The sequence below is a fragment of the Podarcis raffonei genome, chromosome 3 (assembly GCF_027172205.1).
Source record: "Podarcis raffonei isolate rPodRaf1 chromosome 3, rPodRaf1.pri, whole genome shotgun sequence".
Lineage (NCBI taxonomy): Eukaryota > Metazoa > Chordata > Lepidosauria > Squamata > Lacertidae > Podarcis > Podarcis raffonei.
The window spans coordinates 49086071-49108564 of record NC_070604.1 but is presented as its reverse complement, the minus strand read 5'-3'; the positions used below and the strand labels follow the sequence as shown (position 1 = coordinate 49108564).

The window sequence follows — 22494 nt, the reverse complement described above, 5'->3', positions numbered from 1 at the left end:
ATATTTCAGTATACTAGTAAACTTGGATTATATTAAAATATTCAGGCCAATAATATATTGCAGAGAATACTTGTGTAATGATGAGCAAAGAGAAATGCAAGCATAATTTACTTTGTGCAATAAATGAACCTATTACTGTATTTTTACATATTTTATGTATAAAATGTATAGACAATGTTCAACAGGAATATGTATTTAATTGAATGGAGGCAAAATATGAAAATGTCTGCTAAATATATACCATTGGGATACAAAAACACTTGTTTATTTTTGATTGTCAAAATAAAACATAAAAGTCAGCACACAAGTTGAGAAAAATGTTCAGTTTACATTTATTTGAAGGGGTAAGATAAATTATTAACTGAAATCCGGTGTCATATTCTGGTTTCTAAATTATTCTTTCTCCAAGCTTACTTTATTCAGTATGTGGGTTCATTAAAGTCACCCCACTTTAGGATGGGAAAGGGCTTATTTTGAACCCACAGCTTACCCAGAATCTATTGTTCCCTTACTTCTCTGAGGTGTGTTGTATATTTAAGATGTTGGAAATTTCCAGAAATGAATGTCAGATGTTAAACAGATTATTGTGTTTGATTTCATTAAGACGGGTGGGGGATCATGCCTTCCCTAACTTGCCAAATGATTCTTTTACTATTGAGCTCATGAGATGGATGTGGCTGTGTTTGCCTTGTTTGATGTGTCCCCAGAATCATCTCCCTTACCTTTGCTTTGGTTAAGTGCTGTCACTGCGAGAAGTCAGAGAAGAAACACAGGCAGGCAATCTGGCACATGCACCTCTTGAGATCCAGCTGCAGATGGTTAGAGTTGTGTTATGTCTTTTTGAATGATACTGTGCTCTGCAGTTTGCCCCTTATTGCTTGCCTATTCTGCGAGTTGCAAAGTTTCCAGTAATCAGGTGGAAACAAATGGAATGTGTGAGGTACATTGGATCAGGGTCCTTTCCTACCCGTAAGCTCAGGAGTCGATCCAAGTCCCTGGCCAACAACGGCAGGGCTTGATGGAGCAGCACAGCTCTGCTGCTCATACCAGACAAGGTGGCAGGTAGAAAAGATACTCTTTTGCTGCACCAGCCCCACCCTAGGGATGCTGCTGGCAGTGGCTTCAGCTGGCCTATTGCTACAGCTTCCCTCATGACAGAGCTGGGCAGGACTAAGCAGAGGGACACACCCACATCATGCAAATCCCTTCCAACACAGAATGTGAAAATACATCAACATAATTTGAATACAGCATGAGTTTATGCATATTTGCTCAGAATCAGTATAGCATAGTACAGTGGTACCTTGGGTTACAGACGCTTCAGGTTACAGACTCCGCTAACCCGGAAATAGTACCTTGGGTTAAGAACTTTGCTTCAGGACGAGAACAGAAATCATGCTCCAGTGGCGCAGCAGCAGTGGGAGGCCCCATTAGCTAAAGTGGTGCTTCAGGTTAAGAACAGTTTCAGGTTAAGAACACATCTCCAGAACGAATTAAGTTCTTAACCCGAGGTACCACTGTAGTTAAGAGTATCCGATTAGGATCTGGGAAACCAGGCTTCAACTCACCACTCAACAGTCTTGCTTGCACCAGGCACATCTCTTAGCCTAACCTTCCTTGCAGGGGTGTGGAAAGGATGAAATGTGGACCTTGGGCTAATTTAAGGAACAGTGGGATATAAATTAATGATTAAAAGTATTGCGTTTAATAAATCTCAGATAAGAATGCACAAGATTGCAGCTCTAGAGTTCTGTGGGTTTTATCTAGATAAGAAGGCTGTGGCTGCAGTGCACCCACAAATTCTGAGCATATTTATTTGGACTTAAAGCTGCGATGACTTGTATACTTACTACGAAGTAGGTTGCACTCAAATTCAGCGGGACTAACTGCAAAGGAAACTTGCATGGAAACGAGCAGCACGTCACATTCATTGCTACAGATTTTTATTTCTAAATAAATTGATACTTTTGAATTCTAGTGCTGGAGGAGACTTGAGAGTCCCATGGACTGCAAGAAGATCAAACTTATCCATTCTGAAGGAAATCTACCCTGAGTGCTCACTGGAAGGACAGATCGTGAAGCTGAGGCTCCAATACTTTGGCCACCTCATGAGAAGAGAAGACTCCCTGGAAAAGACCCTGATGTTGGGAAAGATGGAGGGCACAAGGAGAAGGGGACGACAGAGGACGAGATGGTTGGACAGTGTTTTCGAAGCTACCAGCATGAGTTTGACTAAACTGTGGGAGGCAGTGGAAGACAGAAGTGCCTGGCGTACTCTGGCCCATGGGGTCACGAAGAGTCAGACACGACTAAACAACTAAACAACAAAAAATGTTTATAATTGCAGTTTAGGGCGGCATTAGATGTAGGTCACTCAGACTACTTCACTTGCCGTGCTTGCAACCTTACGCGCACTCACCTAGGAATAATACCATTCAGTGTAGGATTTATTTCTGGGTAAACATGCACAGGAGCGTGAGGCATGTCTTAATTTTGCAAGGACCATCCACTGGGCTCATCCTTATTCGCAGTAGTCTCGAAGTGCGAAACTAATCCTCCGTTCTGCATGCGCAGCTCCACTGGCTTTCTTGCCAGCAACCAGGAACACACCTTAGAGCCACCAGGCACGCGCCGCTGCCCTTCCCAAGCCTCGCCTCGAGGCGGAAATGCCAAGAGCGGAAGAAAGGGCGTTGCGCCCTTCCTAAAAATGGCGCCGGCAGAATAAACTTAATCCGAACCCTAAAAGGTGTCAGTGGCGGGGAAGAGCAGACGGAGATTAAAACCAGCAGACATGAAAGGACTCTTTCCTCTTCCTAGCATATATTTCGGAGGACCCGTATTCTCTTGTCAATAGTGGGGCTTTTTTAGCCCCATAATGGCTAACCTCCCCCCCCCCCGCCCACATCTCGTTAGGGGAGTCTCTCAGGCGCCGCGTCTGCCCTTACCAAAGATGGCGGTCGGACCGCTTTCTCCAGCGGGTTCCAGTGACGTGAGTTTCTGTTCCGGGTGAGTCCTAGCGGGCGCCATTTTGTGTGGTTCGGGGAAAAAGCCTACCGGAGAGACGGAGGCAGCCCAAGAGCTGCTAGTGCCGCCGGTCGGCGGGGAAGGAGCGGGAGGGGGTGAGTAACGGCCCACAGGGCGGCTGCCGTTGAAAAGACGCCCGACGCCGCCGAAGAACTGGGGCGCCTTTCCCTTCGCCGTCAGGGGGCGCGCCAGGGCTCGGCGCTGTTGTCCCAGCAGCCGGGGCGGTTGAGAAGGTGGGGGCGGGGAGGGGTCTGCCCTCTGGGCCCATGTGAAGAAGCGTGCAGGGATTCGCCCTTCTCGATTCCCCCACAGTGGTTGACTCGCAGCGGGCGCTTATTTACTGCACGTAACCCTTTTTCTCGAGGTTCGCTTTCCCCCACCCCTCACGTACCCACCCCCTTTTGCGCATGCGCCGTTGTCCTAGCTGTGGTACTGAACGGGCGGGTTGAGATTAAAACCCGTTACGAATCCATAATGCGCATGCGCCGGTGCGCTCCCGGTTGATCGGAATGAAATATATGGGGTTTGACGTTTGGGGCCGGTGGTGGTTTTGTTGCTCGTGGTGCCTGGAGGGAAGGGATGGAGTCAGTCACGCCCATTGGCTCGATAGGCGTTTCTATGATATAGGATTACTGGCTGATAGTTGCCCTAATGGGGATAGATGCTTTTTAAGCTAAGTGGGTTTTCCCCTCGTGTAAAGCAATTCATACTTCGCTACATAATCGTCTGGCCCAAAAATGTTTGTCAAATTCTTGCAGTTATTCATTTGAACTGTGATAATGTTTTTCAACAGTACCCTGCACATGTTTACTTGGCAGTAAGCATTGTTCAGTTTAGTGAGGCCTAGCCGCAAGCATTGAGGCTCAGGAAGGCAGCTCTAACCTCACGGATCTTGCACAGATCGGCAGAGGGGGAGCCCCCTTGGTGTTTCCTTAGCCCCCAGATGCTCAAAGAGGAGCGGTGGCAGAACATATTTTCTGTGGCAACCCTGAAGTTGTGTTATCTTCTCATTATTCTGGCATCCTCATTATACAGCTTCTGGCAAATGCTGAAAACGCACCTATTTACCATGGATTTTGATACATGAGATTTTTTAACTGATTGTTTTCAGGATGTTTTGGCTTTTTGTTTTTAAGTTGTGTATCTTATTTGCCTGCCTGGGTCCCTTGGGGAGTAAGCGTGGGATATAAACGCAATAAATAATCAGTGCCGGGATGGGAGACAGTCTGGGAACTTTCTGTATAATGATTTGGGTTCCATGATGGAAGAAAGTTGAACTATAAATGAAATAAATAAAAGATTATCATGGTTAGGATTACCGGTAATTTGCAGCCTTTCACATTTTTGCTATGAAAGCATGTGTGCTAACTGAAACACTCTACTTCATTTTGCTCCACAGCAGTAAAATCTGTGATTGTGTACACAAAAAATTGGGGTGGGAACTAAGCTTTTATATACAGATTATTTCAGCAGTTCAAGTGGTTTTACATGCACTATCTAAGTAATCCTAATAAAGATTCTGTAATGTAGGAGAGTATTCTGACATTGTAGATGGGAAGAGGAGGAAAGAGAGAGTAGCAATTTTGCTGAATGCTACCAGCTGAGTTAATGGCTTTGAGATTTTAAACAGGGAATTCACAGTTGACAGTTCTTAGTCCCCACTGTATACCAACTCTGGATGGCCTGAGTGTAAATATTTCATGGAAAAGAAGCTTCAGTATGCATGGAACCAGTTACATTATTGATGGAAATGCACGTAGAATGCATTGTTCAGGAATATGTACAAAAGGACTTATCTTGTCCATGCTAACATATAGTGTTCAAATCATACAGCTATTTTGATAACTTAATTCTAACGTAGTCTGCTCAGAAGTAGGTCTTATTGTAGATAAGTGGGGTTATGGTGGGAAACTAAGGTACTAAAACATACTTATCAACTTCATACACTTCTCAACATACACTGAAAACTGAAATACTCTGATAGTCAAAAATTCACTGTTGGGTAATCTATGTTGATAACATCCAGATGTCTCTCTGTACCAGCCATTGTCTAAATAATTATTTTTGTTTTAAGTCCCACCTCTTTCGAAAGGTTTGGGATGAATAATAGCAGCTCAAGAAAATAAAGTAAAAACAGACTACCTAGTTAAAATATTTAGAAATTAAAATTACCACATGGGTGTCAAAACTTTGGCTGTCAAAACTCCAGACAGGAAGGCTTTGCTGCACTTCTGGAAATCATTGAAGCTTGAATAACTTCACACACCTAATGCGTGAAACATCTGCACCCAAGTTTACTTTTCAGCAAAATCATACATCAGCCTTGGCCACATTTTTGCCAATTGCAGTTTATTTTTGGGAGCTGACTTAGTTATACTGTGATGGGTGTTCTGGGAATGCTCTTAATGGCTTCTCAGCAACATTTTGCTTGTTGGAATTTTCAATGTGCTTAATAGAGGACAAAATAGACATATACAAGGCATATGATATTAGTTAAAGAAATATAAATATAAAGGACCAGTTTGGCTTTAAAAGTAAAATATATCTGTTAAATGCCTGAAATCGAGGAAGGTATCTTGTTGCATATGATCCTGTGTAGTCAAACTGGTGTCTGAGAATTAGGGGAAATAGTGTTTTCCATTAAATAGATTTTAGTTCAGGTCAAATCTGTTCTACGGTTTTCCAGGATAGTTTATAAAAGCCATAGTATAAACAAACAGCATAAAAGCAAACACCAAAGCATAAAAGTAATGTAGATAGGATTAAAAGGCTTGAACAGAAAATAGGTATTTGCTTACTCATGAAATTACAGGCGTTTTCAGGCAATGCTCCCTGGGTACAGCATTCTACAATTGGAGGGCTATCCACTACAATTGTAAGAAAAATAAGTAGGTTGTTTTCTTTAGCCACCTGTTGCACCTCAGATGATGGGAGCACCTATTGAAGATCTTAGTGAAACATATGTAGCATGGTACTAGTAACGAACAGGAAATTGCAGCCTCTTCTATATAGAGTACATATGTTAGATTGTGTTGGAGTCATGTATGTTTAGTATGTTCTGGTCATCTGTTTTCAGTCCTTTACTGAAATTACACATATATTCCCATCTGCTGAGAGTAGGTAGCCAGCTTGGGGATGCAAGTTCAAAGGCAGAAAGAATAATTTTGAAACTTTTATTAATAGAAGTAAAGCATTTGAGATCAAAAAGGTATCAATTGCATCATTTTTTAGAACACTGAAAAATAATGCATGTACAAATGGTAGAAGATCTAGAACAGATGTGGAGAACCTTTGGGCCTCCAGGTGTTGCTGAACTAGAACTCTCATCAACACTGCAAGCATGACCAATGGCTAAGGATGATGGAAGTAGTAGTTCAGCAACATCTGGAGGGTGAAAGCTTCCCTACACCTAGTACAGAAGAAGAAAATGATTCATATTTTGGGAATATTTATAGATGAAAACTTACTGTCTGGCTCATGTTAAAATAGTTTAGCAGTGGAGGACCAATGTCGGCTGCTCCTCACCTACACATAAACAGTCTCTAGTGCGAACTTGGCTCTCTGCGTATGCCCATTTGACTTGTGAGCTCCCCCTGCTTTTTGAAGGGATAAAGTCACATTAATATGTCACCATGCAAACTTAAGCAGGTGAGCCAGTTATACATGGAGGAGAGGGTGGTCTTGTGCCGCTCATTCATCATTATTCTGTTGCGGTGCCATCTCAGCTGAATGTATGAGAATTGGGGCGGCATGTAAGATAGAGTGTTGCTTTTCAGTGGTTCTGTACTGACACTTTCCACCTGGAAATTGTATACTGTTCAACAAGAAGAGTAGGCAAATAGAGGAGAAGGCAAGAATCAAAAGGCAACTTTTTCATTTATGTTTGGAATGCTCTGATACAGAAAAACATAGTAAAATATTTCCCCAAAATTATTAGGAAGTGCATTCCATAATTGTTTTTCTTAATATAAGTAAGATATTGGTCTCTAATGGATTAAAACATAATAAAAACTAGGCAATAGCAATCTGTTAGAATTTACTTTGGAAATTGGTAATCCAGCGGAATGAGTTCTAGTATTTCAAATTTCACATCATTTGGAATTAAACAATACTTACGAAGGAGCGACCTATTTTATAGTTCTGTGAGATATTTTATGTGTAAATATATCATGGCATAACTTTTCTTGTGTACTAGATGATCGTAGGATTGTTTGTTGTCACTTCTGTTTGTTCAGAAAGTTTAAAAATCCCAGAAACTATAGGTCATGTCTTAATTTATATGAATGGTTTGAACATTAGCATATTTCTAGATTCTAAATCCAACTGCATCAGAAGGAATTGGGGTTCCCCCTTGTAAAATTCAAGCCTGGAATATTGTATCTTAGCTGCACCAGAAGAGCAAGGCATTTAGAAACAAGGCAAAAGATGGAAGGGATAGTTCATGAAGGGACAATATGTCTAGATCTAGTAAAGTAAAGTATTTCCTATTCAGTCAAGTGGAAACAAATCCGGTCTTAATAACACATGTAGATTAGTACCCTAATATTCTAGGGCAGGGGTAGGCAAAGTGGTGCCCTCCAGACATTGTTGAACTTCAACTCCTATCAGCCCCAACCATTATAGCCAATGATTGGGTTGATGGGAGTTGAAGTCTGACAACAACTGGAGGGTACCACATTGACTACTCCTGCTATAGGGCTTCTGTGAAACACTGAAGGCAAAACCAAGTGGTTGGATTTGAAGATGGCTTCCTGCTGTTTATGGAAAGATTGTCTTCCATCTCACACTGGAATGTTGTGCAAAGAAAGTAAAAGTAATTTCACCTGCTTGCACAAGAGCTTCTGCAGCCTCTTAGTGGATGCATCTGAACTGCTATAGTATAAACCAAGGGTGGGATTCAATGGATGAATGAGTCTCATCAATGAAAGCCCTGTGCAAGGACTTCTGCTTGTTCAGCAGGGCTCCCTCTCTCCACTGTGTGCCCCCCAAAATTGGCTGGGGGGTGTTAGAGGGGAGCATTCCATCTGGCAAGACAAATCACATTACTGTATGGTGTTGAATTCCTTCCCTTGCCTGTTATTATATATGAATTTTTGTGCAAGCTGTTTTTTCAAATCTCTTGTTCATGGTTCTTTGTATCCAGTATATAATAATTTCAAAGATGTATATCAAGCACCTTCCATTCTGGATATATTCCCAGAGCCTGGCCTTGGCTGGGCAGGGGGGGGTATAAATAATAATAATAATAATAATAATAATAATAATAATAATAATAATAATAATTATTATTATTATTATTATTATTATTATTATTATTATTGCAGCTTAGAAAATAATGCAACAATTTATTTTAATAAATTGTTTGTAACACCTAAATACAATAATAATAAAATAAAAAATCAGTGGAGTGTAATAAATATGTTGGAAGATTGGAAGGGTGTGTGTGTGTGAGAAATATTTGGTGCCAAAATGACATCAAAGTGAATGCCAGGTGAGCCTCCCAGGGGAGAACGTTCCACAGGCAAGTTGGCATGTGAACAGTGAACAGGTGATTCTCTTTTTATACTTGGTAGCCACATGCCTTACTATACAGCGTTGAAGCACGTGGGAAAGAGCATCAGATGCTGACCTTAGTGATCAAGCAGACTGGTGATGAGAAAAAGTGGTCCAGCATGTTTGCTTGGGAGAATAGAAATATTCATTTCCTTCAGTAGTTTCCACTGCTTAGGGTAGCGTTCATAGAATTGTAAGGAAGGAAGTTACACTTTCCCCTGTTATGAGTTTGTCTGTGTTTGTGTAATATTTACAACAAAATAATAATAATAATTTCACTTTTGAAATTGTAATAATATTGTTACAAATATTTGTTGAATCGTACTTAGTAGGAATGTTTCTGTAGGTATCCAGAAGTATTTCTAAGGAACATGTCTCTTAAAGCATATTGATACCTTTCAGGTCTACTCCCCACCCCACCCCGCCCAGTAGCAGTTTTATTTAAGCAAATGATAATACATTATAGTCTCAATAATTAATTAGCTTTTGTTGCCACTTCAGAGTCATAGTGTGCTTTGAGAACACTTTTGTTATCACCTGTCTAGTCACAGAGACTAAATTAATCTTTCCTGACAGCGGTTCTTTGGAAGGCACTTCTGGGCCAATGCCTGTGATTTGGCAACTCTTCTAGACATCTTTTCACAATATATTTATTTCCCAAAAGTGTTTATTGTTGTTTCCCTCTCCTTCACAATTTTGTTAGGAATTCATGTAAATCTAAATTGACCAGTTTTCTGAAAGTGTAAAGTTCTGGAAGTGTTTACTTGTTTCTCAACTGATGACAATCCTGCAATATGAAATGGCAGTTCTGTTATTTGCAATTGTCTGGTATATAAGTGTTTCTGGATGCTACCAGGAATTGGAACAAAATGGAAATGCTACTTGATCTGTTTGAGATAATGTTTGGGTAGTTAATTTTAGTTTAAAATATAATTTATGACTTTTGAAAGAGTTAAATGACTCTAAACACATGAAGCTTCAACTCAAACATCAACTGTTATTTTTGATTAAATGTAGAATATATAAAGAACTAAAGATGTGGGATCAAAGCGGACAGCCTTGGCAACAGTGGCCTTTGAATCAGCAGCAATGGATGCAGTCATTTCAGCACCAGCAAGATCCAAGTAAGTGAATAGCTGGAAAAGTGCTTTCAAGATAAAAGCTAGCACAGCAATTTGCATTTTAGGAATTTGACGAGGACATGATCTTTCACCTGCTACAGAATTAATCAAGCTAATCTGTTCCATAGGGCAGCATGCAACTAACATGTCCCACCAGTGCAAGGATTCTCATTAGCACAACGAAACTTTCTCCCTCTCACATCCACTGCTTGCACCCCAAGGCCTCCCCAAATCTGCAGAAAATTGAGGGAACCCCTGTAATAAATTGGGGAGGCAAGGGAAGGAGAGAGGGTGAGAATTCCATTGCACAAGTGGAAAACCTTGTACACGTAACACTAGGTTGAATACAACTGTTAGTATTTTATTTGCTGTCTTTTGATTTCTTGTATGTTGACTTGAAGTAGGTTGGTTGACAATTTGTTACAGTGTTTTAAAACTATTATGGTCAGCACCAGCACCCCTCAATTAGATCAGAATGCACTAACTAAAGACCCGGGCTCTACTAGAATACTTACAATGAATCCTACTTGGGTAACATGGGTACACAAAGATAATATTGCAACTTTCAGCCTTGAAAATGATAGTAAATTTAGGTTGTCTGGCTGAAAAGTATTTTCCCCCAAAAAAATAGCTTCTGGGAGATGGGAGAAAGAAGATAGGCTGCAATTTAAAACGGGCGCATACCACATCAATTTAAATCCATCGGCAGTTTTCCCCTTGACTTCAGTGTGATGTTGATTTGAACCTTTTAGGCAGCCTTCATGTAGACTGCTTAAATCTTTAAATCCCATTAAAATTGGCGTGTGTTCAGGATTGCAGGGGTGCAGCCCATTCCTACATATTCAGGAATAAGTTTCACTAAATCCATTGAAGCTTAAGTATGCATGCTAAATATGTATGCGCATTATAGCAACTGGAGTATTAGTACCATTACAGGTTTCATTCTCTGAATACAGCTGACAAATTCTGTTTATTAGATATTTTTGAAATGGAGGATTGGAAGAAACTGTAATAGGACAATGAACTGCTTTGGTAGTCTTAAGGTGCAGTCTTAAGAAGGAAGTCCCACTGTGTTCACTGGGGCTCATTTCTATGTGTGTGTATATAGGATTACAGCCTAAATCTAATGATTATTTGCCTTATTTGAAACAGAAAATAGTGTTAGATTAATGCATATAAATTATGTGAAGGACACTTTTAAAAGTAAGCTTTTAATATACTTCCTATGACATATGAATAAGGTGCTGTTCTGATGGGCTTGACAAATATGTCTTCCTAATTCTGCCATGGAAATCTGTACGTTGAAAATCTAATTTTATTTCTAGGCCAAATTGACTGGGCAGCATTAGCTCAAGCATGGATTGCTCAGCGAGAAGCTTCGGGGCAGCAGAGTGTAGTGGAACAGCAAGGGATGATGCCAAATGGCCAGGAGATGACAGGCATGGAGCCTGGTCCAAACAACCATGGCAACTTTCAGGGTGATCCAAACTTCAACAGAATGTGGCAGCCAGGTTTGTTTTTTAATACTTTCCTCTTTGCTTTTGGATTCTAACACTGATATGCTCTATCTTTCAAAGCCTGGAGCGTCCTTGGAAAAGGCAAATTGACTGCAAGATCCAAACCTCATTGGCTTTGAATTATTTTCTCTGTTAATGCACAGAATGTAAATTAGAGCATATAGTTCTGCCCTTTGTAGTGCTCTGTGATACGCACCTAGATGCTGCCTTAATCAGCCAGCTGTAGTCAGATTCTGGTTCTGGTCAGATAGCAATCTATAGATCAAAATGTTTTCTGTTCTCTCACAGACATTTCATACACAGACTTTCATACCAGCAAGTCTGGTGCTTTTTCAGCAGTTGCTGCTGTTCTTCCTCTATGCTTCAAATGGGCTAACTTTATTTGTTAAAATGGCACAAATGTACTTAGGGTACATTGCTTGATGTACATGAAGGATTTTTCAGTTTTACAAACTCTTATATGTATTTAAAATTAGGCTGGTTAAAGGATACAGTATGGAAATGTATAGTTGAAAGTCATCCCTGTCCCCCCATCCTCAGTTCCCTTAGCTATATGCTAAGGGAAATGGTAAGCTGCTTGGATAAACTAGCCAAGAACAGTGTTCTTCCTCACTGGCTTGTTTCATGATCCTTTTTCAAGTCCACAACTAGCTCTTAGTACGTTATGGATGATGAAACACAAGATCGTCCTGATTTTGGTTGATTTCATGGTATATTTAGCCAGCAAACAAAAATCAAGAAGGAATATCAGTGATAGACCGGACACAAACAATGAATGCTAGCTTTATTAAGGTATATATTTGTGTGTATTTTACATTAAAGGTTTTATTTTGAAAGTCTCAAGAGAAGAAATGAAAAAAATGAGTTGTTAACATTTTGATTTTAAATCCAAACAGACTGGAGCATGCCCCACCAACCCCCTCATCCACCTCCAGAGCAGCCATGGATTCCTCCAGCACCAGGCCCAATGGATATTGTTCCTCCATCGGAAGACAGCAACAGTCAGGACAGTGGGGAATTTGCCCCTGACAACAGGCATATATTTAGTCAGAATAATCACAACTTTGGGGGACCACCACCTGATAACTTTGCAATGGGCCCAGTGAACCAGTTTGACTATCAGGTGAAACATTTCTTGCTTAAATATTGTAAGCATGCAGAGCCCATTCCACGGAGTTGTGCCTCTAGTGCTGATTTTCAACAGAATCCACAAGTTTTATTGTTTGCTCAGATACAATTTGTCATCTGCAAACCACCTGCATTGTGAACACCTCTTTATAATTTGGTTCTTAAAACGCCTCGTTTTCCAATGCAATAAGTTTTGTGTAAAAGAGAAAAATATGAAAGAAAACAAAATGCTTAAATACACGAACAAGTGTATTCTGAGAAGGAACTGCCTGTTTAGAAAGATAGCCTAGATGATTTAGTATTTATTTTCTACCTCTCACCAGTTTGATTTGATTCATAAAGGTGAATTATGCCCACAATATCAGTTTCCAAAATGAATTCTGCGCTCCTGCACACAACTAAGCTTCTCTGAAATACAGTAATTTAGAAGTGTAGAACTGGCCAAAATTATAGCCATTTACTCTGGTTCTGTTATTTTTCCTGGGCAAGAGTCCCAGTATGTGCAAGGAACACGTCTACCTGAAAAAGCATCTCCATTCATTTTACTGGAAGTGTATATTTCTTTAGGTGTGTGGATTGAAGTGAGCAGTGTGGACCGCTGTGCACATTTATGCTTTTGAGTCTGTGTGGGCTTTCTGGATTAGGCTTTTCAGAGGAAGTGCCAAGTTCCATTAATTTCAGTGGCACTTAAAACATGCCTACACTTTTCTGAATTGCCATTATAAACAGTATGTCGATGTTATACAGTGTTATAAAGTATGATATATGGCAGTCAAATATGTTGTAAATGATTTTTTTAAGTAAACATCAGTGGAGAATGACTCTTTCAGTGCTCTTTCTTTTCCCTTTTTCACTTCTGTGTCAAATCCCCACATGCTTATTAGATGTAGATATTACAAGTTTTTCCCCCTGGCCTTTTTTAACTGAAAAAAATGCTGCAGACTTTAATGTAATTGTTAGATTGGTCAGCTGAAGCTCTACACACAAATAAAAATAAACACATTGAATTTTTGGGACTGAGATTGACGCAGACATTGCTATGCGGATTGTTCTCACACATATCACATTTATATAGTTTCCCTAGGCAGCTTACACAAATATTAAAGTACGACATATAACAATTAAAATGAAATTAAACAGTAAGAGGCAGCCAAAAAACCCACACCATTCCTTAGAACAGAGATAGCATAAACTAATTTACAACTCTCATAACCAGGGGGCAAGTATGATTTAAAAAGAAAGAAACTTAGATGTTATGTTCCTTGACTTTATATCCCAAACTAGCAGCTGGCTTACTGCAGCTACGGTGGCTTTCCTTTGAACTATAAATCAAGCTGATAATTGTAGTTGAAATTAATATAATTAATTTATCTACTTAAATCTTCTCTTCCAACACCCATCCAATATGGAAGGGACTTGGAACTTTTCCAGTTTATTTATGTTGTGTTACAGTAATGCAAAATTCCTATTTCTGAATTCTGAAATGAGAAGGACTAGTCAATTTTCTTTTCTGAAACTGTCACTTTCACAGTTTAGAGAATATAGGCTGTCCCTTAAAATATTAAAAGGGCTTCTATTCAACTTTAGTAAGGTTCTTTCTACTGTGCATTTTTGTACAGACCAAATATTAAAGTTAGGAAATGTGTAGCATTGATCTGAAAGAAAATGAGCTTCGTTACTCTTTCAGCATGGGGCTAATTTTGGTCCACCTCAAGGTGGGTTTCATCCACCTTACTGGCAGCCTGGACCACCAGGCCCTCCAGGTCCTCCAGCACCTCCTGCACCACCTCAGAATCGAAGGGAGAGGCCAGCATTCAGAGATCGCCAGCGTTCACCTATCACATTACCTGCAAAACAGGAGACTCCTCAAATCGGTATGTCCTCATCATATTAATTTTAATAAATGTAGTGCCTTGGGCTGAACCAGCTCCTGTTATCAGTACAGTACTATCACAGCTTGAGCGTGCTGATCTTGGAGCCCCAATAGGAGAGAAAATGCTGAGAGAATGCATGGGCAGGAGATTTCCCTTGCACCTTCCTATGCTGTGGATTTCAAATGGTGGTGTGAGCTCCTGTAGCTCTGTCCCAGCTCCTGCCTACCTAGCAGTTCAAAAGCACGCCAGTGCAAGTAGATAAATAGATACTGCTGTGGCGGGAAGGTAAAAGGCGTTTCCGTGCGCTCTGGTTTCCGTCGCGGTGTTCTGTTGCGCCAGAAGCAGTTTATCATGCTGGCCACATGACCCAGAAAGCTGTCTGTGGACAAACGCCGGCTCCCTCGGCCTGAAAGCGAGATGAGCACTTCAACCCCATAGTCACCTTTCACTGGACTTAACTGTCCAGGGGTCCTTTACCTTAGCCACATCCCAACTCCTATTTATGTCTTTGCCACCACAATGTCTAGCTTAGCCTAGGAAGAGAATTAGAAAGCTACAGTGGCTTTCTCCCCGTGAAACATCCTAAAAGCCTCAAACACATCAATTATCTGATGAGCTTAAAAAGAAAATGAATGGGTTCATTTTTAAGAAACTACTTTTCTGTATGAATATTTAGATGCTGTTAAACGCCGAACTCTGCCTGCATGGATTCGTGAGGGCCTAGAGAAGATGGAACGAGAAAAGCAAAAGAAGCTAGAGAAAGAGAGAATGGAGCAGCAGCGTTCTCAGTTGTCTAAGAAAGAAAAAAAGGAAAATGCTCACACAGGAGAAGAAGATGGACCACGGTTACCTCAGAAAAGTAAATTTGTAAGTGAAAAGGTTTATTGCACTGACAGAACAGTTGTAATAATGCTGCATTGAATACTAACCCGTATTTTAACCTATTTCATAACTCTTTTCTTATAGGATAGTGATGAAGAAGATGAAGATCTTGATAACGTAGAAGCTACAAGTAGTGGAAAAGTCAGTCGAAGTCCCTCTCCAGCTCCTCAAGAGGAGCAAAGCGAACCAGAAATGACAGAGGAAGAAAAGGAGTATCAGATGGTATGGATGAGTTTGGGACCATTTCATTGGCCATGCCTGTATGAGCTTGCTTATTAGTAGGGCTGCCATTCTATTTAAAGAAATCATAGTTGGTTTATCAAATAATGCTGATTTAATTAATTTTTGTTAAAATTCATTTGACTAAAATAATAGTTTGCAGAAAACTCTGTTTTTAGATAGTGTACATGTATTTTGCAGCAAGTGCAATTTTAGAGAGGCATTCCCTCCTTTACATAATTGAAGGGGGTGCCTCTTTAAAGATGGTGTCTGTCACCTGTTGTTTATGCTTACTTAAAAACATTTTTTAAAAACAATTAAGCAAGGATTCCTTTTTGAGTTGAATAAAAACAACTTTAATCAACCTGTCCTTAATTAGTTAAAATTTGCACTCTTAGTTATTAGAAAAAGCTGTTCCCCTTGGGATAAGCTAGAGAAAGCTAGCAAGCCTGCTAGCAAGCAAGTTCTCTGTGCCTCCACTAGTGCTTCCACTAGTAGCTATTAAGGCAAGAACAAAATGGTTGTATGCACTCCAACTTTAAAGCCATACAACCAGCATTGTCATTTAACTACACATATGACCGGCTTGAGAAAGGACATAGAACCAAATTTGGGCAAAAAAGTGGACATATATGACCTTTTGTAAAGTTATCGGCTAGCGCGACACTGGATGTCACTGATATGGTGCTGATATAAGATGCATGGCAAGGGGAGAGAATGGCTAGAGTCAAGTTAGGTACACATAACATACCCAAAGGTTTATAAATGCTTGAGCAAACTTTAGATAATTCAAGCTCTTGATTTATAGGATCAACAGATTCCTATAAGGATCTTGATTCTCTTACTCAGAAAAGATGTATGTGAAATGTGCTTGTAGCGCTCTTCTCTCCCAAACTCTGTTTCCATCTGCTTTCATTACTTGACTACACATCACTGAATGCAAAGGTGAACTGTTGTGCATACTGAACAAATAGGTACATTTTAAAGTACGTTGCTTGTGGTTGAACATGTAAGAAGTTGCATAGTGTGAGCCCAATGCTTTCTTCAGTAGTTCCAAGAAATCATGGGTAAAGGAACCATTATGCTTCCTAACCTGAATAACCGAATAGAATTGCAAGGGTTTGCTGAGAATTGTGTTTGAACTGGGGATTTTATATTTATAATTGTTTAGATGTTGCTGACAAAAATGCTGCTGACAGAAATTCTCCTAGATGTCACAAATGAAGAAATATATTACGTGGCTAAAGATGCCCACCGTAAAGCAATAAAAGGTATGTTTAGGCTTTCTAGTACTTTAATTAAATATCCTTTTGCATGTCCTAGAACATTTAAATCCATAGTATCTGTACCTAAAAGCAGTCTGTATGTTAAGGAAGAAAAGTTGCAAAAATTCAGTTGTAATAATCATATACTATTGTCCTGTGCAGTGTATTGTTCTGTGCAGTGTATTGTGAGTTAACTTCAGTTATTCCATTTCTTTCCTATAGAATGTCATTTATTTATTTTAAATGTTTACATATTTTAGATAATTCTAGTTCAAATTTAGCTGAGTAAAACTTAAGGCATACTTGAATTATGAATGAATTTGCTTTCACTGTTAGCCAGCTATTTTCTTTTTACGAAAATAGGCAGCTTTATTCCATGTAGTTGTGAGTAAATAATTATATACAGTTCTGTCTGCAGATGAAATTTATTAACTTGGAAATGTATAACTATAAGAAACTGATCTATCCACTATTAATTCACAGTTTAAATTTCTAAACATTCGTGGCCAGAAAATAACTGGGTTTTCAATGGATTACGTTTTTAATGTTTTTTCTCTCCTCCACAAAACAGCAATAGTAGTAGATTTAACAATACCATAGACTCTCATGCCTATGAAATCGTGGCTATTTGTGTTAACATGTTGTTCCTGTTGTTGATGTGATACAAAGCTCCTGCAAAACAGCTGGCACAGTCCAGTGCATTGGCTTCCCTTACTGGACTTGGTAAGTATGTTCCCAGTTTTGAGAGGGACTTAATGGGGAGATTGCTCTGGCTTGCATTTCTAAATATGTATTGAAACTGCCCAACATGCAATAGGCAAGCATCTGATAACTTTTGTGTTTCTTAGAAAGGGCTTATCTTGCAAATAAACCTATTAAAATACGCGAAATTGTACAGTGGTGTTATTTCCATTGTAAACATAATGTAAGCCTGTCCTGTAAATGAAATGTTTTGCACCAGATAGCTACTACAGTATCTAAATAAAGTGAATTTGGAGGAATTTTTCTCCTGTTTTTAATTCAGCTATTAGTGTGTGCTTTGATAAAAGAAACCAATAAAAATCTACAGTTTTGTCCTGCCAGCAGTCCACACAACAAATGTATGTTTTGAGTTCTCATAGCCAGCAGTTAGTGTAATATTGGGATATGCTGGATATGAAATTAAGAATTACATTCTGAGATGTAATAGTTTTTTAAAAAAATGTTTGAAATATCAGTGTAACATTATACAATTTTAGTAACTTGTTATATTAAATATTTTTACTACTAGTAAAAAAATCTTTCACGTTAGCTTAAATGTATTAGTCAACTAATACTGAAGAGAACATAAAAAAGAAAGTAAGAATGCTTCTGTATCAGATGTTCAGTATTACTTTCTGCTAGTCTTGTTAGTTTTTCCAGATCTATCTTTTGGGGGAAGAGAAGTCCATTCCTATTCCATACCTGTACCTCTTTAATGTACAGTCTTTTCTGAACAGTAGAAAATTGATTGGCATTCGGGACTTTTTAAAGCCCTGGATATTGAAGCTGGCTGAAATCATTGCAAAGATGTCTTCAGGGACAGGTCTTAGGCACTGCACTCCTGTGTATATGCTCTTGCTGATGTACACTAAGCATTTGGTACTGGCTCTGTAAAGAGCTTTTTTACCCATATACTTAACGGGAAAGTATGTAACCATAGCGATTGCTTGCTGGAAAACATGGCAAGCTATTCCGGAAGAAGTAAAACCAGATACTGAACAGCAGGTCAAATGTGTGGGCCTTGAACATCCAGTCAACCACCTTTGGCACTTCCTCCAGAATAAGTGGCTTCTTCAGTGAAGAAGTGAAAGATGGGCAATATACTCTCCTCTTTGCCCTGCAGAAATATTAAGAACCAGGATTAATCTTCCCTCGTGATAGACTAGGCTTTATGCACGCAGGTGGACTGGGTGGTTATGGATCAGGAGACAGTGACGATGAGAGGAGCGACAGAGGCTCTGAGTCATCCGATACTGATGACGAGGAACTGCGACACAGAATCAGGCAAAAACAAGAAGCATTTTGGAGAAAGGAGAGAGAACAGCAGCTATTGCTAGAGAAACAGCTGGAAGGTAGGATGTGTGTTTGGTTCAGAATTGACGACAGCAGCAGTGGTTTCCAACCTCTCAGACTTGTACCAGCTTGTACCCTAACTTGCAACCTGAGAGCCAAGCGCAGAATAATGCACCATGTACACAAGCCTGAGCTATAGAGTACATTACAGGTAACTGAGGAATTTGGGGTTTTCTCTGTGCTTTGATACTAGTTCACAACTCCAAATAGTTTTATCTTTAGGTGACCTCACCTCTGTCAATAACACAGATAGTAAAATTTCATAAGCAGAGGCCTTGGCCATTGTAATTCCTAAGATCCGTTAAGAGTTGGATACACAAGGACTGGCTCACATCCAGAATGTAACAAGTAAAGAATCTGCTAGAATCTTTGGATAGAATAGAGGCAGAATTAGCTATAGCATGAAGAAATCCTTGGGGAAAGGCACACACTTTCCAGTACAGAGATTCCAGGAACACACATATTACAAAGATTCCTCTGAATTCATTGAGACTGCCAGTTTACAGTTGCCCATGGCAACAGAGATATTTCATAGATATTTATTGTGATTATTGTTTAGGTTCCATTTATATACTTGCTTCAAAACCCTATTAAAAAGGGAATTGTTGATGATTAACAACACAATCTAATTCATGTTCACTTGTAAATAAGCTCCATTGACTTTCAAATAGCTACAGAAAAGAAGTAATATAAAAGAAGTAAAGTTATACTTTGCTGTCTTGTTGATACACTGGCCATTAGTGGACGATAGGGAGAGATTTCTTGTATCTCTGCCATCTCGCTTGGCGTGATTTTTGTATTTGTTTCTTTTATGCACTTACTTTTGCAGAAGAAAAGCTCCAGAATGAGAAAATTGCTAAAGAGATGAGTGAACTCACCAGTAAAGAGCAAAACAGCAGTTCACCACCAGAGGATGCAAAAGAAGAGGTGGAGGCGGATGTGTTCAGTGAAAAGAAAAAATCTCCAAAGCAAATGACACCAGATGCTGAACCCAAAAAAGAGGTTAAAGAAAAAGAGAGAATAGGGAGGAGTAGGTCAAAAAGTTCAAGCAGTGGTAGTTCGAGTGCCAACAGCAGAAGTAGTAGCAGTAGTAGCAGCAGCACAGCCTCTAGTTCATCCTATAGCAGTAGCTCTGGCAGCAGTCGCAGCTCTTCACATTCTTCTTCCCCTAAAAGGAAAAAGAGGCGTAGCCACAGTAGATCCCCTTCACATAAGGTTAGGCGCAGCAGAAGCAGGAGCTATTCTCACAGAAACAGGAGAGAGAGGAGCAGGAGTAGGGGCAAGGTAAGAGAAAGGCGGAGATCTAGTAGACATAGGAGTGCAGACCGGGGGGAGAGGAGGCGAAATCGTAGTCCTTCCCATGACCGAAACTGGGAGAGGCGTAGAAGTGATAGTCACTCAAGGGATAGACTTGCTAGCCTTTCCACTCGTAGCGGGAGTCGAGATAGGCGTAAAAGTGAGGACCAGCGTAGAAGTGAAAGTGGAAACAGGCACAAACACAGCCACGATAGTAAAGTTCAGGAGAGGAAAAAGGAACGCAGCAGGAGCCTAGAAAAAGACAAGAAAAAGAACAGAGAGAGGGAGAGAGACCAGGAGAAGCGCAAAGAGAAACAGAGAAAAGAAGAAAAAGACAGTAAAGCTGGCAATCATGATGAGAGATTAAAGAGGAAAAGAGATAGTGAAAGAACGGTCTCTCGTAGCGATTCAGTTTCCTCAAAAACATTAAGGCATGATTCTAGGCAGGAAAGCAAGAAAAGTTCTACCAAAGAGAGCAAAAAGCACTCAGGTTCGGAATCTAGCACAAGGAGCAGTTCTGAGTCACCAGGCAGCAGCAAAGAAAAGAAGTCTAAGAAAGCAAAGCATAGTCGGTCGCGGTCCGTGGAGAAATCTCAAAGGTCTGGTAAGAAGGCAAGCCGCAAACACAAGTCTAAATCACGATCAAGGTAGTATTCTTTTAAGTATCTTGTTTGATTTATGTATTTATTTCTGTTTTTGTTCATCATCATGCCTGCAACTATATATTTTACAAGTTAAGCTAACTTCTTTAGATTATTCTCGGTGGGGTGGGGGTGGCGGCGGATGGGAACGACTTTGATAGCATTGATTTCCAACTAAGAAAATTTAAGTTTTTAAGCCTAACGTGTGTGTTTTTTGATAGTTCTTTTCCTCTTTAATTTCCCTCCCTTTCTCTTTATTTTTCAGATCAATGACTCCTCCACGTCGTAAACGCTGAGGAATGATATGGCACTAGTCATACGATTTAAAAATTCCATGAGTTTTTAAGGGCTTGTCTCATTATAGAGGCTCATTATAGAGGCTACAGTTGTGGCTGTGTAGGTGAAAGCTGAACCCTCCTTTTTAAAAAAATAATCTGTAAATAGCTGTATTTTTGGGAAACGCTGCTCGGAGTTAAGTACTTGCTAGGATTTCTTTGTATTTACATTTTTCCTTAGTAGTGCTTACTAAGACTATGAAATATGCCATTCTCTTTCAGCTGTAATGTTCTTAAAATTGCTATTGAATGTACTGTGATGTCAATAAAGTTCTTTAGTTCATTTTTTTGTTTAAATTCTTGTATTTTAATTTATTTTAAATTACTTTTTTTTTACAATACACTTTTGTAAAATACTGAACAGTTTGTCAGTTTTAAATTTTCTCAGTGTTTTAAGTTTCCTCCTTGGATAGTTCAAGGTCGGTCAGTCCCTGGGCAAAAGAATTGTTAAAATGAACTGTAGGGTTTTGTTTTTAAAAAACATTTATTGAATTATCATCCTACTGTCTGTGACTAAAATGTGCATAATTCTTATTGTACAACATACCAGTATTAGCCAAGCACAAATAGTAGCGAAGTGCAAGTAAACAACATGTATGATGTGAGTTTGTAACTTTGAAACTCTATTCCTCAATATCCTACTTCTGTGTTAAAAAGCACACTCTATAATGGTTCATATGGTTAGAGAAGCTAGAATCTATTTTGGATTCATTTGTTTTATTACTCTATAACTTCTGCATTAGAAACCATTAAATAACTCTGTGATACAGAAGGTTAATAAAAATAACTAGGTCTGGTCTTGCAACTTATTACTAGAAATATGGTTTCACTTTAAAAAACAAGACAGTTTTTAAACTTCTTTTTCCAACATATTAACCATCTAGAGAGATGGTATTTTGGCTGATAGAACTGAACTCGTAAAAACAGGCATTTGCAAACTGCAAATTTACAACCTGCCCATCCCAAACAACTGTCAACAAACATTGTGAGTTCTTGGGAACTTCAAAATGTCAAATAATACATTCTGATGAGGGGTATTGTGCTTTTTGGTTTTTAAATATAATTCTGCTGACTAAATATACCCTTTAAAAATGGCTAACGAATGCAATGGCATATGCAATTGGGAATGTTCCATTAAATCTTCCAGGTAAATATTGCATAAAAAGAACTGCACCAAACAATTATGTTGCCCAGAGTCCTCCCATCCCTTTCTCCATGAATTCAACCTACTGTAGTTTTAAACGAAAGAAGAGAAACAAGCTCTAAGGATAAACTGGTTTTTAGATAACTAAGAATCTGAGAGATTTGGTTCAAAAATTAAAACAGTGGGGGCAAAGATTTTTTTCAGTGCTCCCATTTATTTTAAAATGAAGTACTGAGGAATACAGCTTTCTATGGTCTACTGCATCCACTTTTTAAACTAGACCTCTATTTGTTAAGTAAACAAGATTGTGCATGAAGCTTTTTATATACTACACCAGCTGGATTTGTCACTCCCTGTATCAATGGAAATTTCATTCACACAAGTGCACTAATTTCAGTAAT

The 22494-nt window shown here is 39.4% G+C and overlaps 1 protein-coding gene across 2 annotated transcripts; it reads left to right on the top strand.

Moving 5' to 3' along the window:
- The first annotated feature begins 3012 nt into the window (after positions 1-3012).
- PNISR (PNN interacting serine and arginine rich protein) lies at positions 3013-21232 on the top strand. 2 transcript variants are annotated; one of them, XM_053381521.1, is made up of 12 exons: positions 3013-3119; positions 9595-9701; positions 11024-11209; positions 12112-12338; positions 14031-14217; positions 14894-15084; positions 15184-15321; positions 16490-16589; positions 17253-17306; positions 18506-18676; positions 19507-20620; positions 20880-21232. In XM_053381521.1, exons 2-12 carry the CDS (start codon positions 9614-9616, stop codon positions 20908-20910), a joined length of 2487 nt encoding a protein of 828 aa, XP_053237496.1. In that variant the 5' UTR covers positions 3013-3119; positions 9595-9613; the 3' UTR covers positions 20911-21232. The 2 variants fall into 2 exon arrangements, with proteins under 2 accessions (XP_053237496.1, XP_053237497.1); XM_053381522.1 differs by lacking the exon at positions 3013-3119 and adding an exon at positions 3320-3338.
- Positions 21233-22494: the final 1262 nt, after the last annotated feature.

Excerpts from the sequence above, each read along its gene's own strand:
- PNISR (XM_053381521.1), top strand. The coding sequence starts at position 9,614 with ATGTGGGATCAAAGCGGACAGCCTTGGCAACAGTGGCCTTTGAATCAG. Across the intron at positions 12,339-14,030 it reads TGAACCAGTTTGACTATCAG|CATGGGGCTAATTTTGGTCC; the intron begins GTGAAACATTTC and ends TTACTCTTTCAG. Across the intron at positions 16,590-17,252 it reads CCACCGTAAAGCAATAAAAG|CTCCTGCAAAACAGCTGGCA; the intron begins GTATGTTTAGGC and ends TGTGATACAAAG.